This window comes from Micrasema longulum, unplaced genomic scaffold, assembly GCF_059751315.1.
Source record: "Micrasema longulum isolate JH-2025_06_02 unplaced genomic scaffold, ASM5975131v1 h1tg000693l, whole genome shotgun sequence".
Lineage (NCBI taxonomy): Eukaryota > Metazoa > Arthropoda > Insecta > Trichoptera > Brachycentridae > Micrasema > Micrasema longulum.
The window spans coordinates 133,398-153,946 of NW_028277889.1; the positions used below are offsets into that span (position 1 = coordinate 133,398).

The 20,549-nt window shown below is 37.3% G+C and overlaps 1 protein-coding gene across 1 annotated transcript; it reads right to left on the reverse strand.

Annotated features, from left to right (window-relative positions):
• Window positions 1–9,781: 9,781 nt before the first annotated feature.
• LOC148279610 (tubulin alpha-1 chain) lies at window positions 9,782–12,319 on the reverse strand. The gene is made up of 2 exons (XM_088229679.1): window positions 12,222–12,319; window positions 9,782–11,170 (listed from the first exon to the last, which is right to left on the reverse strand). The coding sequence occupies exons 1-2, from the start codon at window positions 12,222–12,224 to the stop codon at window positions 9,821–9,823; spliced, it is 1,353 nt and encodes a 450-aa protein (XP_088085805.1). The 5' UTR covers window positions 12,225–12,319; the 3' UTR covers window positions 9,782–9,820.
• Between the last annotated feature and the right edge of the window lie 8,230 nt (window positions 12,320–20,549).

The following is a 20,549-nucleotide window of genomic DNA, read 5'->3' on the forward strand; positions in this document are numbered from 1 at the left end:
CACATAATACAATGGTTTACTTTTTCCTGGAAACTCAACCAACACGTATTCGTCGACGTTAACAGTTTCTACACATTCGAGAAAATCTACCTCATCTAAGCTTTCATCCTTGGAAGATTTTTCATCCCACTCGCCTCCAGATGATGATGGTAATTCTTCTTCCAAAGGGATCTTCTTTTTTGCCGGCTTTCGAGGCTTGAATGTCTTCTGCTGCTTTGCAATTTTGATTGCTCGTTTGGCCTTTTTAGCTTCTATATTTTCAGGCGTTGTCAAAAGCTGAGCATGCTGTTTATTTTTCGCCACGGCAGGAGTAGCACTCTTTGGCACTGGTGACACGATTTCTAAGAGTTTTGTAGGAGTCACTTCTGTGGTTTTATTAGAGTGGGTTTCAGTGGGTTTTTTCTTTGGGGTGTGTGAACCCGAATTGGATGTGCTGGGTTGAGGACCTAAGTCAAAGCCATCACTTTCGTCGTCTTTTTGCATAGAGTTGGACTCCGGGGCTCCTTGTAAGTAGGCGTAATCGGGAATGGATGAGGGGGCGAATGGAAACACACCGCAGGCCCGGAAGCCTGCCGAACCCGTAGACATTGTTGCAGCTTGAGACCAGCCTTTTTGTAGAAGTTGGCCAAAGTGCCTGCGCTCTATCTTCTTTCCAGGATTTGCATTTCCCCATTCTATAGCAGCACTTCGATAATAGGCCTTCAATGGTTTGAAAAACGATCTATCAAGAGGCTGTAAGTAATGCGTCGTATGGCTGGGAAGGCAAAGAAAGTGGACGTCATTTTCCAACGCTTTCTCTAATATGTCAGGCGAGTTAGTGTGTGATCTGTGACCATCAAGTAGTAATAGGCATGGACCAGCTGTCTTCCTTGGGATAAAATGGTTTTCCAGCCAATTCTTGAACAGCTCTTCATTTATGTAGGCTGATTTTCCACCCATTACCACTTCCGATCCGTTAGGCATATTATCGAGCCACACTTGTTGCTTGTAAACGCCTTTGAAGACTACGTAAGGCGGTAAAAAGCTTCCCTCTGCATTACAACAGGCAACAACTGTGACTGTTTCACCTTGTTCTTTTGACTGCCGAACTTGAACTGATTTGCTGCCTTTGGCTGCTATGACTTCTTGCGGAGGGTTGTTCAGCTGTAGACCTGACTCATCTACATTGTAAATATTTGCTGGTTTGTTCAAGAGGTTCAATGAGTCTAACGTTGTTTTTAGCAAAGTGAAATAATTATTCACTTCTTCCTTTATCATGCCATCCGTGCGGGCCATAGACACTCCTTGTGCTTTTCGAATTGCCAATGATGGATTTCGTTTGAGAAATGCGTTAAACCATCCCCTTCCTGCCTTGCGTTTCTCTACGTTGAAATGTGCGCTGGAAGCTCGGCCCATTTGTCCAGCCAGGTTGAAAGCCATTCGGCAGAGTGAATCCCTTGTTGGGGCGTACCCGGCAGCCTGCAGTCTCTTGATATGAACCACTAATTTTTGTTCTGCGTCCAAGCCAAGGACAGGAGGTTGCCCGAGCTTGCCTTTATTGCTGTTCTTTGTTTTGAGACGGAATCGTAGGGTTTTTTCCGGTATCCCATGTTTTTTAGCTGCCCCCCTCACTGAAGAGCCGCCTGCTACATCCTTGAAAGCGGCATGAAGGTTATCTTCAGTCCAGCAGCCCCGTAGGTTCTTAGACTTGTAGCTAGGCATATCTAAAAACAAGTTAGTATTACCACAAATATTATGTGGGGGATATGACGAGCGTCATATCCCCCGCAACCACAATGCGTCATATCCCCAATTTGACGGCATTTTAAGTAAAAAATAGCAAATAGTAAGCGATGAGGGCTATGTAAATATACAAGTCATATTATTGATTTTAAAGACAGCGCGATAACGTAAAATATACGAAACCAATAAAAACATAGAAAGAAAACAAATTAACAAGCTTTAAAATTTATGCGATGAAATTTCACATGTTGTTACCTGCAAAACTGCGCACAAAACAGGCCCTCTTTCCACGACGGTTCACTGCACACTAACTTAGACACGCTTCATCTGGTGGCAATGGTCGGTACTATCATTCCCCAATACCTTTCCGTCACTAGTAGGCCGAGTTTGCGAGATCTCGAAAACGCGTCATATCCCCGACCGCGTTATATCCCCCGCGCTTACCTTATGTTTTATTTAAAATAAATTAATTTAATTTAATTAAATTTATTGCAACAGATAGGGAAAACATAATTGAGAAGGGAATATGGAAGTCTAGGTATTTACAGGGCTTACGACCTGTCATTGACTGGTTTAAGTGGCCGCTTTGCCAGTCTGCAAGCATTTGGACATATTTAAACATTGTTGAAGAAAATATTAAGTTTAGATTTTGAAACAAAATTCTAAATTATGTTTAGAATTGTCTAAAAATATGTACCATCTAATAGAATTTATAATTTCTAAAGTAAGTTGTTACAATTACGCTATTATGATTACCCTAAAAAAAGCAGATGTCCTGTGTTTGCCAACCATGCAAGAGGTCTCGAGTTTGATTCCTGACATTATGTGCGGAAAAGGAAAAAAGATAAAAATAGAAAGTCCTGCGTTATTCTTGCCCTTCAATTTGGGATGTCAATTGTTGTGAATATTCACCTTTCAGTAACTTCTGGCAATCTTCTGAGAAAATGATGACACGATCAGGTATACAGAGCCACATGGTATTTCAAAAACTTTAGGAATAAATAAGCTTTCGCATAATTCTAAAAAAAGTAGCCACTTTAAATCGCACTCTCAGATCTTTTGTTGATAAAAAAAATAATCCCGGAAAGTGGCTACTGTTTTTAAAATTTTGCGAAAGTTTGTTGATTCTTAAAGTTTTTCAAATACCTGAGGCTCTTTATTCTCTTCTTCTAAGTCGGTAGGGACCGAGCTGAGGATCGTGAAGACCATGAACACTTCTAATTAGTCTGTTCCACTCCAGTCTGTCCTCAGCCCGACGTACTGACTCATCGGTTAATATCATTTTCAGTTATCCTTGCTGCAGTAGCATTTATTCCGCAACCTGCCTGCTGCTGAACAGTATTGTGGCCGGTAGCAAATTTCACACTGTGCAGCCCGGACCCGACACAGCGCCGGGCGTCAGCCAGATTTCCAGAATTTAATAATACTTCCGACTGAACGACATGTGTCATTTTTTTCTTCAATAACATACTTAATATTCAACAAATAAAGAAAATTTTTTTTTTTAAAGTTCATATTTATCCCAAAGATGATTTCAGATAACAGTGGTGAAATCAACTAAAAAAAACAATAAAAAATTGTATCTTAGAAACGGTTGACAATTCACTGAACACATTTGCCTTTTTTTACAGCCTTTGGGGTGTTCTACCCTATGCATTTTTTTTACGTCAAGTATTTGTCCACCCGTATAATACAATTTCTGAACGAGACAACAAAATTTGACGAGGATATGTATAACACGTGACTCTATTTGAATCAATCCATGTTAATGGGACACAAGTCCATAGACTCTACTACTACTACTACCATCACGCTATTTCACCGTAGGGGTAGGAAGAGAATGGACCGCCACACACGTCTATCCATTGCTAGCTTCTTCCACATTCATACACATGCCCTTCAGTTCTGTCTGCTTTTGACATGACCAGACTTAAGATTTTGGTTTATCTGATCATGTCACGTCTTTCTCGGTCGTCCTCGTCTAACATTTCCGTTCATTTTCGCCATATATACTTGTTTTACCATTCTTTCGTCGTCCATTCGTTCTACGTGACCGAACCATCTCAGAGACCCTTTCTTAGTCTTATCAATTACACTTGACTCAGATTTACACGCTCGCCTGATTTCATCATTCGTAACCCTGTCATACAGAGATCGCATTTCAACCGCGTTCACTCGGCTTTCATTCTCCCTCTGCCAGTTCCATGTTTCACTTCCATACATAAGTGTTAGGACTAAAACTCCGTTGTGCACTGCCAGTTTAGCCTCATTAATTTTCTTCTTCTTCTTCAGCCTTATTCTCTCCACTGCTGGAAGGCGGCCTCTTCCAAACGTCTCCATTCTTACCTATCACCCGCTTTCATCACCCACGTTTTACCGGCAATAGAGGCAATGTCGTCGACCCATCTTTTCTGTGGCCTTCCAACACTTCTTTTGTTTGCCCATGATATCCGCGACTCCTTATTTCTTCATTTCTTACTCTGTCTCTTAGACATACACCGAGCTTCGGTCTTTCCATGGATTGTTGCGTGCATTTTAATTTCTGGCGATTTGGTATAAATAAGTAATACAGTTTGTAAAGTTTATTAAACATGTTATTTTGTTGATAGTTTTTTATTACCATTTTTTTTAATCTAAATATTTTTATAATAAAACCAAAAATATTTGAAATCATGTTTTATTATTTTTTTAGTAAACAGGTATTGCAATTCGATGGTTACAATATTAAGTATACTTTCTACAGTTAGAATGATTTATAGTTCTCATTTATTTTCTAATCTCGTCAACATCGTGATCATATTCGACGGTCTTGATTAGCAGAATTTTGTTTCCGCTTTCTCGTCGGACTCTCCTCTTTATCAATGTTAAATTGACTTGAATATCCGGCAGCGTGTCACGCTGGATTTTTAAGGCAAAACTACTAAACACTCGTAAAGTATTGCCACCAAATAAAATGTTTTATTATATTAATCTATTCCCATGTTAAAAAGGAACTTGTCAATGGACAAGTCTTCTTTTAACATGGAACTAAAATCACTGTAACAATTGTCTACAAGTTATTTGTTATATTACAGGCTCTTTGTTAGATATTGAATGATGGCCAAAGGATATGTATTTTTAAAATAATCTTACATAAAAATGACAAAATCACAAAAATTGAGACCGAAGAAGTGGGGATTCGAATCCCCCATAGACCGATTTAAATTTGATAACTCAAGTATTATTAAAGCTATTTGCCGTATAATGATTATGATAAAATTATAAATATACTTATCAATGAAACTTCTTTTTATTATTTTGTATAAGCGCTTTCGCCTAATCTTTAAGACCAGTCTTGAAGATGCCTACTCAGGCGAAAGCGCTCGTTGGTCAAAATAATAAAAAGTAAAACTAAACCAAGAAGTTTAGTATAATTATTAACTATGGAGTTTTATCAAGAAATTTCAACAAAATGAATAAAATACACAAATGAGTAAAATATGTGTACGCGAAAACATGAATAAATTATTGCACGGTCATAAACACTTCCAACATTTCATTCTCCTGGCGCCATATACAAGTAGGCGCTGGGGTCGTTTGGTCCCCCCGTTCGGATCATGTGTAATTTTTGGATGCTTAGTGAGGGAAAGGTTAACGTTGATCAATTAATTTGTATTGGTATCTCCATTGTTGTGTATAAGGAATGTGACTTATTGAGAGATGTGTGTAAAATATGGTGTTTGTTTTATGTGTAAAGGGTTCTAGTATTTTTTATCTTTGTTTTTTATCTTTGATTATTTAAAAAGAGGCTAAATATTATTATTGTCAATGAGACTCGGCTTCTGTTTGTATAAAAGAAGAGAAAATTGTAAGAAAATAAAAAAAAATTGTACATATTTTTCTCACGCTGTTCGCATGAGTATCTCTGGAAGCGACACAGAGGTCGCTAAATCTGAGATGTAACTAGTAGGGAATTAACGTGTCTATTAATTATACGTCTGTGGAAATAATGTGATTTTTGTCTTCCCTTGTAAGGAAATGGTTGATTTACATATTGTAAATGTATGATATATGTAATAACATGTAATTATTTTGTAATCTAATGGCAAATAAATAAAGTTACTTAAGCAAATGTGGAGTTTAATTTATTTTGTATCAATCATTCTACTAAATTACGTGGTTTTGTCATCTGAGGAGGATGAGTGTCTTCATGAAACCGACGGACGTGTGGGGGTCATAGTTCATTGATCGATGACAAACACGCGTGCAATGATTTCACCTGAAATATAGAGCGATGACCGATGAAGCATTGCGATGCCATGCAAAACGATTTAATCAAACCGCTTCGCTACATACTGTCAAGAGAATGACCTAGCCTTAAGTCTTGAAATGCCATAAAAGGACATTTACCGAGAACAAAACGCCAACATTTTTTACCTACAGTTTTAATGACATTGACATCCAAAACAAAAACAGCTGCAGGGATTTGGGAGTCATCTTGGACACAAAACTTATTTTCAACACTTGTAATAGGATGGGGAGGCACTAGTAAATCAATATTAAAACCTCTTGAATCTGCTCAAAAATCAATTATTAAAATAATTTTTTAAAAACTCTTCAGGTACCCCAACGTCAAATTGTTTGAGGAATTCGATATGTAGCGAGATTAGAGACTTAGGAGTTATTCTTGATAATAGATTGCTGGTTGGGTCTCATATAAATTCCATTGTTGAAAAAGCTTACCAAATGCTGGGCTTCATTTTAAGAATTTCCGAACCTTTTATAAAAGCAAATACATTAAAAACTTTATACAACACTTTTGTACGCAGTAATTTGGAGTTTGCATCCGTCGTGTGAAGCCCACAGTACATAACAAACACAGAAAGGATTGAAAATGTTCAACGAAAATTTTTAAAATACCTACATTATAAAAACAATAAAACTCTTTGTACTTACAGCCAATCTGCCAAACAAAATGGATTTTTTACCCTTGAAAATAGACGCACTGTATCTGAATTATGCTATTTACATAAATTATTAAATAATAAAGTAGACTCTTTTAACCTACTCTCCAAAATTAATCTTAACGTCCCCTTTCGCGTGACAAGAAATAAGTATTTATTCCGTCTGCCAGTCTGTAGCACTAACTATGCACAACACTCTTTCCTCTATCGTTCTTGCTCTAACTATAATGATTTTTTTTTCATCTATTGATATATTTTACATACCCCTTAATTTATTTCAAAATAAATTAAGACTTATTATTCACTTACTATTTAATGATGCGCACTCCTGAACACTTACTCCCACACTAATACACATAAACACACATCTACACTTACTCTCATACAAATCCTTTTGTTTTAACACAATTTAATAATATTTATGATTTTTATTTAGAAACTTTGCTGGTCTGTCTTTAAACTGTTTTTTTTTTTAATGTTATTATACCATTGTCGACTGTTTGTTTCTTTAAAATAAATAAATATCAGATTTAAGGCAATTATAAATATCTAGAATAATTATGTTTGTGAAAGCAAATTATTTTACCAAATCCCAAAAGGAACACTCCCACACTACCAGAAGTCAAACTAGAGGATGGGTCATGGGGTCTACCGCAAACTCTGAATTCAGGCAAATAAATTTCAGGTTTCTGGGCCCCAAAATATTTAATATGTCACCCGAACATTACAAAACCACGACCCGATTTCAATTACAACTGAATTTAGGTAGAGAAAAATCGGAAAACTTATTAAAAAATATTCTACAACAATAAATGGTATAACTGTATGGTAAATTAACTGGTAGGCAGTCATGTTGTTGTTTATTTTTGCGTAAAATTTTGGCCTTAAAACAGGTTGTACCTAGTTAAACAGACTAGACATAATCCAGAGAAATCCATCATCGAAGTATGTATGTAGTAGATAAATAAATATTTAAAGCATAATAATTTTGAATATTGAACATGTTGGGCCGGAGACCGAATTGTGGTACCTACCCACCGTAAGAAATGCAACATCTTAACCAGGGCCCAGTAGGCAGCAAATAAACCCGTCAAAGTAAATGGTCTTTATAACGAATTCAGGTATGTGGAGGAATGTTCCTTTACTGTCCCTAGACTTGCACCAGAAGCGTGAGGCCGATCGCCTCAACTTCATGTAACAGGCGATCCTGTGCCTTATGCACCATACGGTAATTATGAATTTTTTAAGGAGTAAAATAACTTAAAGCTCTGTTATTTTCAATTCCCATGAAATTAAGGAGATAAATTATTTTTTTAAATTTGGAGGTGTGTTAAGTGTTTCTGATCAAATGTTTCTATACTATAAATGAATATTTTAAAGATGTAAGAGAATAAATTAAAATGTTTTAAATATAATTCATGTACCTAAGCAATAGGCATCATAATCTTGCATAATGTTTTTACTGATTATATTTTTTAAACATTTTAATTTACATGTTTTTTAATTTTTATTGTAATTGTATTTTTTTTATTTAGTTTCAGTTAGACTAGGAAATTGCTAGTGGCAATAAGTCCGCTATTTAACTGTGTATACCTTTGTAATTATTTTTGTATGTATGACATTGTATATTACCCTTCGGATATTTTTATATGTTATGCTATCATAGTGTTGAAGTGCTTTATCTGTTTAGTTTTTTATTGTTTACTTTTTAGCACGAACACTTTACAAATTTACTATTAAGCTCAATGTTTGTTTTTGTAAATTTATTGATAATTTTAAGTTGCCAGAATTTCACTCGTCCATGCACTTTGTAGCTGCAAGACGATTAGTAATCTATCTTCAATAGGTAAATGTTATCAACTATCAAATATCCAAATTTAGTAAATGAGGTCTAGAATTCCAACTGTCCATGCGCTCAGTAGCTGCAAGACTTGTTATCGAAATTCTATTTTTATAAATTTGTTTTTTATTTCATTTTTTAAAATATCAATAAAACTCTAAATTCCATTGTCAAATAAAAAAATAGAGATGTAAATAGGGGCTAGATTTCTTATTGTCCATGCGCTCTGTAGCTGCAATACGTGTAAATCTAGCTCCTATATATCATAACTGGAGACGAGAAACAAGAATCCTAACCGTCCATGCGCTCTGTAGCTGCAAGACGTGCTGGGATATTTATTTATTGTACAGCACCCTTAAGGTGATTTTCACAAAAACGGCGCTATATAAATTATCCAAATATAAATAATAAAGATTTATTAATATAATCTCGGATAAATAAGGGTGAAATCTAGTATAAACGTTAAAAAGCATTTTCAGGAGTTGCCTAGTAGCTGAAATAATTCAACCAGATGAATCTCACCCACATTTGTAGAAGTTTCAGCTTTTTTTTTACTTCACAAAAGTTATCAGACGTTAACGAAATGTGGATGTTTAAACATGAGCAGAACGGTGAATGTTACACTAAGAGTTTTAACCGTGTAAACGGCTGGACGTACATATTCTTTATATGTTGCAGTAAATTTATATCTAAACAATTCCCCGGGGAGTAGAATCCAGCGCGTCTACAAACATTTGGACATACTTAAAACAGCGGTAATTGAAACAGCAATTCCAACTAATGACAGGCACATAGACATGTTTTAGAACCATTCGATGGCCATTTTAGAATATTGCTATCCCTACTGATAGAAATAATATGAATTAAGGGAATTAATTGTTGCATTTTCGACAAAATGTACAAGAGTCAAAATAATTTAACTCATTTTGACAAAACGTAAGACATTTGTATGTCCAAATGCTCGTAGACAGACCAGATTTCCTCCCTAGGGAGTTGCCAAAATCTAAGTATCGCAAGAGGAAAAACAAGTCGAGGCATATATGTCATTGGCTGGTTTAAGTGACCACTTTACACTCTGTGCAACATTCGACACTCCGCCCGCGCTCAAACAGGCTGAACGAAGCATGTCTCGCAGCGTGCAGTGGCCACACAAGCCGGCCGAGAGCCAGCCCAGACTCGTTTGTTCCCTTCGAAACAAAGAAACTGGTAGATATTGAAAACATCCAGCGGTGTAAGTAATAAAGGTAGTTAAAGGAGACTAATAAAATACATTAGATTGGTTGCAACGCGATGATTTATTTATTCATCCATTCATTTAATACTCCTCGGCACCTTCGCCTTCACCTTCTCCGGAGTCCATGCCGACCTCTTCGTAGTCCTTCTCCAGAGCGGCCAGGTCCTCGCGAGCCTCGCTGAATTCTCCCTCCTCCATACCCTCTCCGACATACCAGTGCACGAAGGCGCGCTTGGCGTACATCAAGTCGAACTTGTGGTCGAGGCGCGCCCAGGCCTCGGCGATGGCGGTGGTGTTGGACAGCATGCAGACGGCGCGCTGCACCTTGGCCAGGTCGCCGCCGGGGACGACGGTGGGCGGCTGGTAGTTGATGCCGACCTTGAAGCCGGTGGGACACCAGTCCACGAACTGGATGGTGCGCTTGGTCTTGATGGTGGCGATGGCGGCGTTCACGTCCTTGGGGACGACGTCTCCTCGGTACAGCATGCAGCACGCCATGTACTTGCCGTGGCGCGGGTCGCACTTGACCATCTGGTTCGCCGGCTCGAAGCACGCGTTGGTGATCTCCGCGACGGACAGCTGCTCGTGGTACGCCTTCTCGGCGCTGATGACGGGCGCGTACGTCACCAGGGGGAAGTGGATGCGCGGGTAGGGCACCAGGTTAGTCTGGAACTCGGTCAGGTCGACGTTGAGCGCGCCGTCGAAGCGCAGGGACGCCGTGATCGAGGACACGATCTGGCCGATGAGCCTGTTGAGGTTTGTGTAGGTCGGGCGCTCGATGTCCAGGTTGCGGCGGCAGATGTCGTAGATTGCCTCGTTGTCGACCATGAAGGCACAATCGGAGTGCTCGAGGGTCGTGTGGGTGGTGAGGATGGAGTTGTAGGGCTCGACGACGGCCGTCGAGACCTGCGGCGCGGGGTAGATGGCGAATTCCAGCTTCGACTTTTTGCCGTAGTCCACGGAGAGGCGCTCCATCAGCAGGGACGTGAATCCGGATCCGGTGCCTCCGCCGAACGAGTGGAAGATTAAGAACCCTTGGAGTCCAGTGCATTGGTCGGCCAGTTTGCGAATTCTGTCGAGTACGAGGTCTACGATCTCTTTACCGATTGTGTAGTGACCGCGCGCGTAGTTATTGGCGGCGTCTTCTTTCCCGGTGATGAGCTGCTCCGGGTGAAAGAGCTGGCGGTATGTCCCGGTCCTGACCTCGTCCACCACGGTGGGCTCGAGGTCCACGAAGACCGCGCGGGGCACGTGCTTGCCGGCGCCGGTCTCGCTGAAGAACGTGTTGAAGGAGTCGTCGCCGCCGCCGATGCTCTTGTCGGAGGGCATCTGGCCGTCGGGCTGGATGCCATGCTCCAGGCAGTACAGCTCCCAGCACGCGTTACCGATCTGGACGCCGGCCTGACCCACGTGGATAGAGATGCACTCACGCTGTGAACAAATATAAAAAAATGGTCAAAATTAAAACGGAAATGAAGACACTTTTAAGAAAGGGGACATGGAAGCCTAGGTATTTAAAGGGCTTATGACCGGACGTCGGCTGATTTAATGACAAATTAACAAATTTGGCAAACTTAATTCAGTCAGAATAACATCACCTACATTATTAAAGGTATCGGCTCATAGACTTCGCGGAAGCATTGAAGAAATTCGGTTCAAACATGGGCAAAATGGTGAATGTTAGTGTGTGAAGTGATCACTGTAAACGCCTAGAATTCCCTTTTCAAAAATGTTTACCTCTGTTGCGATGAATTTAGATCTTAATAAAAATCCAGCCTGTCTACGGCTATTTGGACATACCCAAAAGATTGTCGAGTTTGGGTGAGTCATAAATGAAGACACGCCCGAAGCAAAAAAAAAAAAACAGTAACTTAAATATGGCGCCGTGCCACATGGTTGCTATGGAGCTTTTAAAACATCATTTTTGTGGAAAACTTGTTAGAAATTTTATTACTGATGTTAGTAATTACGCGAAACAATTATTTTACTAGCGGTTGTAAAATTATTACATGGAAAGCTAAGTCATTGGGCCGGTATGAAATGTAACTTTGTTGAAGGGATTTGTTACGTTAAATCGTTAAAAAGTCTCTACGAATGTTTTGGCAGTGTTATTTCCGAGGGTTGATATGATAACAGAGAAAGCGTTGGTAGAAAATTAGCGAAAATTGGAAAGTACCGTAAAGTACGGCCATGACCTTCCCTCCCTCTGAAAACGCCGGCCATCTGACGAGATAACTCGCAGAAAATCGTGAAAGAATTACTTTAAATCTTGTGTAATGTATATTTGACGAGTATTTGCAAAGAAATGTTAGGAGAAGCGCCGAAATAAACGCGTAAAATGCAAGTAAAACCGAATTGAAAATTCATATCCCAAGATGTCACTACGAAAATGATTCACACACAGAACAAAGATAAAATCACACATATCAGACAGTAAAACGTGAAATGATTTATAATAACACAGTTTGATTGAAGTACTTACCATTATGGTAGGGTTTTTGCTATTAAAATTTAAACGCGAAAATGTGGAAAACGAGAATTGTTCGACGTGCCAACGAGGAGGCCGATCAAACTTTCAATGACGCTATGCCGGTTCGCGCAGTGATTATATACAAAATGTTACGTCATCGAGTTGGCAATGAATGCGCAGCGCTGATTGGGCGTGGCGGGTGCCGCACATGTATTTCGGCCAATCAGAAAGCGCCGTGTAGCCGCTTTAGGATTTTTCAATATACTGCCCATTGAACGGCGCCTACAACGAACGGTTTATATGTGGGATGAGAAATGAGAATCGTACCTAGGCGTTTTATAAATTCATGTTAATTTTTTTCATTGACTCGATTCATTTTATTCGTAAACCTCAAAGGTGACATCATGCTGCATAAAGTGGCCTTGTTTTCATACGCCTAGTCTCACTATATTTGTACATTTTCATATCATAAATTAAACAAAATCAAAATAACAAACCAAAATTGCTGGCATGTTTTTATTTTTTTAATATCATTTTGTATCTTGAATTTCATTCAGAAAACTAAAGCGGAATGCGTGAAATAATTAACATGTTTTAAAACCGAATTTTAATAATGAAAATTTACAGAAGACAGTTAAGATTACTTAAATTTACTGTTATAGAGCGTGCATCTTATATATCATATTTTGGCGGCCTGTAGTAGTGGTCAAGACGCTTGACTCACGCACGGAAGGTACCGGGTTCGATTCCCAGTGAGAACGCAAAAATTAAATATGTGATTTTTCTCAAGCCTGGGTGCTCTGTGATGTAATTCACCACTGTAATTAGGCCTCCTGGCCTGTTGTGGTGCAAAAAAAAAACGTAAAAAATCTAAAGAATTAAAAATCAGAGAAATGATTACAAGTCTATTATAGAAGTTTGTAACGGTTTTTGCTTTGGGTTTTTCATTTATAAAATTGAGTGCTTTTTTACTAGGTAGGTACCTTCACGAAGATAAAAACATCAATAACGCATTTTAATTTATTTTGTTCCTATTAGTATAATGGCGATGAACGAAAGTAGGTACCTAAGTCAAAAGTGATGGTATTTGAAAGGGGAAGTGAGGTTACTGACTGCATAATAAATGTAAACAACGAATGTCTTGAACAAGTAGAAGAATTTGTGTATCTGGGATGCATGTTTTCAAGAGATGGAAGAGTAGAAAAAGATGTTGAAAGGAGAGTGAATGCGGGCAACAAAATGAACGGAGCACTAAGCTCAGTAATTGCTATTAAAAATATGTCAATCGAAGCTAAGCTGGCAGTGCACAACGGAGTTTTAGTCCCAACACTTATGTATGGAAGTGAAACATGGAACTGGCAGAGGAAGGATGAAAGCCGAGTGAACGCGGTTGAAATGCGATCTCTTATACGAATGTGTGGGAAATAAATGTGTGACAGGGTTACGAATGATGAAATCAGGCGAGAGTGTAAATCTGAGTCAAGTATAATTGATAAGATTAAGAAAGGGTCTCTGAGATGGTTTGGTCACGTAGAACGAATGGACGACGAAAGAATGGTAAAACAAGTAAATATGGCGAAAATGAACGGTAACGTGAGACGACGACGACCAAGGAAGACGTGGCATGATCAGATAAACCAATATCTGTAAAAGAAGCTAGGAATATATGCCAGGATAGACGTGTGTGGCGGTCCATTCTCTCTGCCTACCCCTACGGGGCAACGGCGTGATAGTAGTAGTAGTAGTAGAACTGTAATTGATTATTTATATAGCTCCATTTTTGTGAAAAACACCTCAAAGCGCTGTTTACCACCCCAAGTATCCCAACACGTCTTGCAGCTACAGAGCGCGTGGACTGTCAAGATTCTACATAATTCCTCGATTCCAACTGTGGTAGAATTTTATTTCAGATATGAGCTAGATTACAACTCGTCTTGCAGCTACAGAGCGCATGGACAGTTGGAATTCTATACCTGTTTACGTAGGTAGGTAATTAAAGTTTGAAATCATTTGATAGTTGATGACATTTAGGATGAATGCTGACAAAATTCGATCTCTCCGGCAAATGTGTGTTAAAAACTGTGAACGGTATGTGCACAAATGTCGAGATCCGTGGATTATGTTGGTAAAGAATGTTATTTCATATATTTTAAAGAAACTTCGCCGAACCATTTAATGCTTTAATTTTTACCGCGTGTTCGAATACATTTTTTTATCCGATTCCCCGTAGGGCTGAACTTTCTCTAAAGCCAGTCAAAGAAACTCCAGAGGTTTAGGCCGCTCGACAATCTTCGAAGTCAACCAGGGCCCCGATTACAATCGTAAGTTCACAGAGTTATCTTCGACTGTCTATAGAGAAAACTGATATTTCAGAAGGTAATCTTCAATAATGGTCATGTCATAGAATTAAGAATAGTCTAGAAGGAGCGTAGAATCATATTTGAATACATCGAACTGTGTCAATTGGTTAATTTCTCTAAAATTTTATTGTGCACGCGGAAACATTGATTGACACAACAGAGTAGATAAGTAAAGGGTCATTTAATAAGAGTAATTGAATTAATGAACTTTGAATTTAAAATATAAAAAGAAAATTTTATTTGACATAAAATTGATATTTTTATATCAATGTCCACCACAGAGTTGTTAAATCCGAGGTCCAATTTTCATTAGTTCTCTCATTAGATGAGCAAAGTAGCGTAAAAAAAATACTACCCTGGCAACACTAACGAAATTTCCATTTTGTTTCTTCGACAATCCGACCGATGGAAAAATAATTCAATTTTTACGTATTGCATTTGCTACTAACACATTTATTTGCTAATTACACATAAAATGTGATTGCATCCTGTTTCTTTAAGATCCTAGCAGTATTTCTACACTATAAAAGGACACAACACGGCATAGTTGAATTCAAATCAGGAGTTGCGTACTGAGCGACGTCTACAAAGAAACATTTTTTTTTCTTATCTATATAAATGATCTTTGTAACTTATCTATAAAAGGCTCTATAATTAGCTTTGCTGATGATACTATGATACTTTCTCAAGGAAGCACATGGGATATGGTATTTGGAAAGGCTGAAAATGACTTAAATCAAGTAAAAAAATGGCTAGACTCAAATTATCTAGCAATAAATCACTTGAAAACAAAATACATAACATTTAAAATTAATAATAAAACTATATGTAATCCAAATCTTACCTTAACTATTCACAGCTGTAATTATAATAACCAAATTCAGAATATTGAATGTATTTGTAAATCGTTGGATAGAATAAATTCAATTAAATATTTGGAAATTTATATAGATGGAAATTTAAGATGGACTCATTAAATTAATCATATTAAAAATAAATTGTAAAAGCAAATTTACTTTTTTTAAACTATAAGAAATATAATTAGCCTAAAAGAACTTGTAAAAATATATTACGCAATTACTCAATCAGTTTTGGAATATGGGATAATTGGATGGGAATGTGCAAATGACACACTGATCAAGCAAATAGTAATTGCACAAAAAGCTTTGATAAAAATTATCTTAAGAGTTCCAATCAGAACTAGCTCCCTCGGTATATTTGAAAATCTTAATGTCAAATCTATAAAACAACTTTATGTAAAACTTTGTTTCTATACGCACGTAAACATTATTCTCTACCTTCCGTTACAAATACAAGAGTCACTAGATACTCCACCCTGATGCTGCAAAAAAAAATTAAAAAATACAACCTTCGGTCAAAGAGGATTAACCTACTAGTCGGTTAAAGTGTACAATCTACTTCCATTATCCATAAGGACAATTAGTAAGTTCTCACAATATAAAATTGCTATTAAGAAATCTGTATCCGACAGCCCTCAATATCGTGGGGGGTCGGCGCGGCTTCGTCTTCCTGGTTCCTCGCAATCGGCCCACCCGGCGTAAACGGGAGGCCTGGGAACCCGGCACGCGGCGATGAAAGCACCGAAAGCTAGGTCAACCTCAGTAGTCCTGAAAAGGACTTTCCACCCGGTCCAAGTGGTAAAAAGAGGCGAGCGCAGTCGGAGCGATCAAGGCGGCGGCCACAGCAAGGAGCGAAGACCGAGCGGGAGGCGGCGGCGGACTCGGGAGCACAGCACAGAAATAAAACACTCGTGTCGGAGGACAGCAGAGAACTGATTTATTCATTAGAGTTACACGGCTTATAAAGCGTCGCTCGCCGCGCTAGACGAGTTGCCCCGTAGCGCCGCGCAGATTGGCTCGAGGCGGCGCGGGTGGGCTATCCCCACCACTGCCGGCCCTGCAGTAGCCACGAGCGGCGTAAATACGGGCGCGTTATGCGCGCGCGGGCCATTTCGCTACTAGCCACGACGAGCGAAGCACGTGTAACCAAACAAGCATGTAAATATTACAATAATACATAGTAAAACAAATATCGACAGTATATAAATTTCTATATATTTTCCCGGCATAGGTCGAGGCCGAACCCGCAAGTGACAACTGCGTCTTTATTAAGGGTTCAGCACTCGACTTACAGCTATGCCGGGCCCTATATTTATTGATAGCAACATTTTATTTTTTATTTTATTTTATTTAATTTATACAAATAATACGGCCAACGTGGCCGTTCCTATGGGCGTTCATGCGCGTCCGGAACAAAATCGATAGTGGAGGTGGGTTGCGCACGGATCGATGAGTGGATCAAGCCAAATAGGTGAAATGTGTGCACTGTTTATGTTTTTTTTTCTATTGGTCTTTATAAATTGGTTATGTTTTTTATGAATATTTTAGTTTTTTATTGTTTATTATGTTAATGAAAATTAGGTTAATTGGATTAATTACGTTTTTATTGTTATTTTACTTTTTTTTTTTTTTGCACCACAACAGGCCAGGAGGCCTAATTACAGTGGTGAATTACATCACAGAGCACCCAGGCTTGAGAAAAATCACATTTTAATTTTTGTGTTCTCACCGGGAATCGAACCCGGAACCTTCCGTGCGTGAGTCAAGCGTCTTGACCACTACACCACGGAGGCCGCCGCATTATTATATTAACTTTGTTAAATAGCTAATCTTAGGCATGTTTCACATTTCATAAAATGTTTCCCTCGGCACGGGACAATTGAGGGAAAATTATTATGTATAAAAAAAAACAATGTAAAAGTATAAATAAATAAAATAAAAGGGTCAAAACGTAAACCTACTCATTTATGAGTAGTTTAGTCGCCTTCTGTTTGATGTGCGTATGCGGTTTCTGGACTATTCTTAATTCTATGGGTCATTTCCACTTTTGTTAAAGTTTAGTAAATGTGACTTTGGGTTCTGAAATTTGTATGTAAGTATGACACCAGCTGACATCATGAGGTACGAAAAGAACAAAATTAACATCTATTAATTAATCAGCCTCTCCATAATAAAGGCATCGAGAAAGTTAGCAGCTTTAAATTTCACCAAAACGCTAAGATGGTAATAAATAAGACTGCAAAAAAAATATCAATTTTGGGAAGGATCAGAAGATTTATTGATAAGGACTCCTGCAAAACTATTTACAAAGCAATTATTGAACCACACGTTAACTACTGTAGTAGCATTTTATTTTTATCAAACAAAGAAAACATAGATAAACTAACTGTATTACAAAATTAAGCCTTTAGAATCATTTTGAAAAAAAACATATATACGAGGGTAAAGTCGATGGTAAATGAAATGAAATTATTAACATATAAACAAAGAATATTTTACAATACAATGATATTTGTTCATAAAATTATAAACTCTAATAAAAAAACAGAATTTTGGAAAAAAATTGATCGGAACCAGCATGAACACAATCACAATACTAGAGAAAAGAACAAAATTAGACTTCCATTTAGGAAAAAGGCAAAGTCACAAAATTCAATTTTATTTAAAGCAATTAAAAAGTATTACGAAATGGAAAAAAATATTTATGAAGAAAAAAACATATCAAAATTTAAAATAATGGTCAAGACATATGTGATAAACAATTTATAAATTAAATATATTTTCAATGTTATTATTAGAACACACATAACAATATGTATGATATGTGTGCCCTACTTTAAGATTTAAATAAATAAATAAATAAATACTTCTGAGTTCACATAACTGAGGATGGCAGCATGCACAAGAGCTCTCAACTCTCAACCCGCCTAGGAATTGCTGGAGCAACGTGATGCGTGCTGCGTGCTGTCTGCAACTCTCGGAATACTCGGTCAAAATAAATTGCTACTTTTGTAGTAAGCTCGAAACACCAAACTTCTGACTTTCGAGAGCAAGTTCTTGAGGAGAATATTAGGCATAGGGTGGTTCGATTTTATAACTGAAATTGAAGTCCGAGAATGGACGAAACAGCCTCCCTAACGCTCCTCACTAGGATACGGGGGTGGATTAGTAACCCAATCACGAAGAACTGTCGACGTGCTTAAAAACATGCTAAGCATTTGAGCAATCACAATGAATAATAATGAACATGCTTAAATTATTTATTTATTTATTTTAAAGAAACAAACAGTCGACAATGATATCATATTTTTTTTAAATACAGACGGACCAGCAAAGTTTCTAAATTAAAATCATACATATTATTAAATTGTGTTACAACAAAAGGATGTGTATTTGTAAGTGTAGATGTGTGTTTATGTGTATTAGTGTGGGAGTAAGTGTTCAGGAGGGTGCATCATTAAATAGTAAGTGGGATCGTATCGCAGCCAGAAATAATAAGTCTTAATTTATTTTTAAATAAATTAAGGGGTATGTAAAATATATTAATAAATGAAAAAAAACATTATAGTTAGAGAAAGAACGATAGAGGAAAGAGTGTTGTGCATAGTTAGCGCTACAGACTGGCAGACGGAATAAATACTTATTTCTTGTCACGCGAAAGGGGACATTGAGAGTCACTCGAGTTGTAGATAATTAGATCATTTGTGTTTATATTATACGAACACAGCAAGTAAGAGTATTGCAGTATAAGGCCGAATCCAGATACTAACAACTCGCTAATATTATGAGTCACATTTCGCATACAAGTTATCGGATCGTTACAAAAGCATCGCGCATCGGTAGGAAACTATTGGACAAAGTTACTGGTGATTAAAAAAAATAATAGCATGAGTCTTCTTTTTTTACATATTTATTTTTATTTAAGAAGAAAAAGAAAAACAAAAGTAAAAAAGAAGTAAAGAGCATAAATGTTTTATTCATCGATCTACCAGGGTTGCATTCGAGGAGAATGCATTGACAAAAAAATGGAAAGATTTTGTTTTTTTGTGTATAAAAAGGTTTGTTTTAGAATGTTTACAAACAGCATTTGTTTTTTGTGGATCTCAATCAAATCTTTTCCTTAAATTTCTTATGTTTTCTATCCATTCATTTCTTTTTAATGGATTTTTGGAAATACTAAAATAATATTAAATTCAAGACATTGTTCAAAATCGTATTCCCACATAAGTACACCCCTCTGTTGGTGAGAAGACCGGAGTTTGACGTTTGCAAAAAGAATCCCATATTTGAAAAAATATATTTTTTATGTTTTTGAATTCAACCATAAACAAGTACCTACTTAAATTTAATATAAACAATATTTAGTTTTAGAATTTAATCACAAACAAGTACCTAGGTACCAGTGGCGAGCCGTGATTTATTTTATAGGTAATCTATTAAAAATGTTCATTAATTTGTACTACATATAAGTACTTAAATAACACGTAAGTAATGTAATTATAAATGACTATTTTTTTGTAATTCTGTGAAAATCAACTCAATTAACAATTATTATTAACCACGCGATAAACGTAGTTTTATTCTACACTATTTTAATACAATACTTGCATAAAAGTTTATTAACAAATATCACAATGACATTCCGCAGATATTTCCATTATGATCTGTCATTGACAGTACTGTCAAGACTTGAGCACTGGCCGATTTCTTTTAAAATGAATAATGCCTAAAACGGCCACTGGGAACGCCACCTGTCCTATGTGATACATAATATGTCAACGGTATCCCATCAAAGAAAAATAGTCCTTCGGAAAAAATGTTCGAAATACTAGTTTTCAAATAGAGAATCTTCTAAAATTATTTGTAATCTGCAAGTTTGTTTTAGTACTAAAAAAGCCGACTTGGGTTAAAGACGAAAAATACAGTGTACTTTTTGTATGGAAGAATAAGCTGAGGTAATCGGCTAGTTTCATCGTTCAGTAAGAATGGGCTGGGCGCGCTTCATAGATATTTTTTTGTAGAAAGATATAAACGGTGATTTATAATAAATGACAATTACTTTATTTTTTTCCCATAAACATGGTTACTATAATTTATTATTATTTAAAGTCAAATATAAT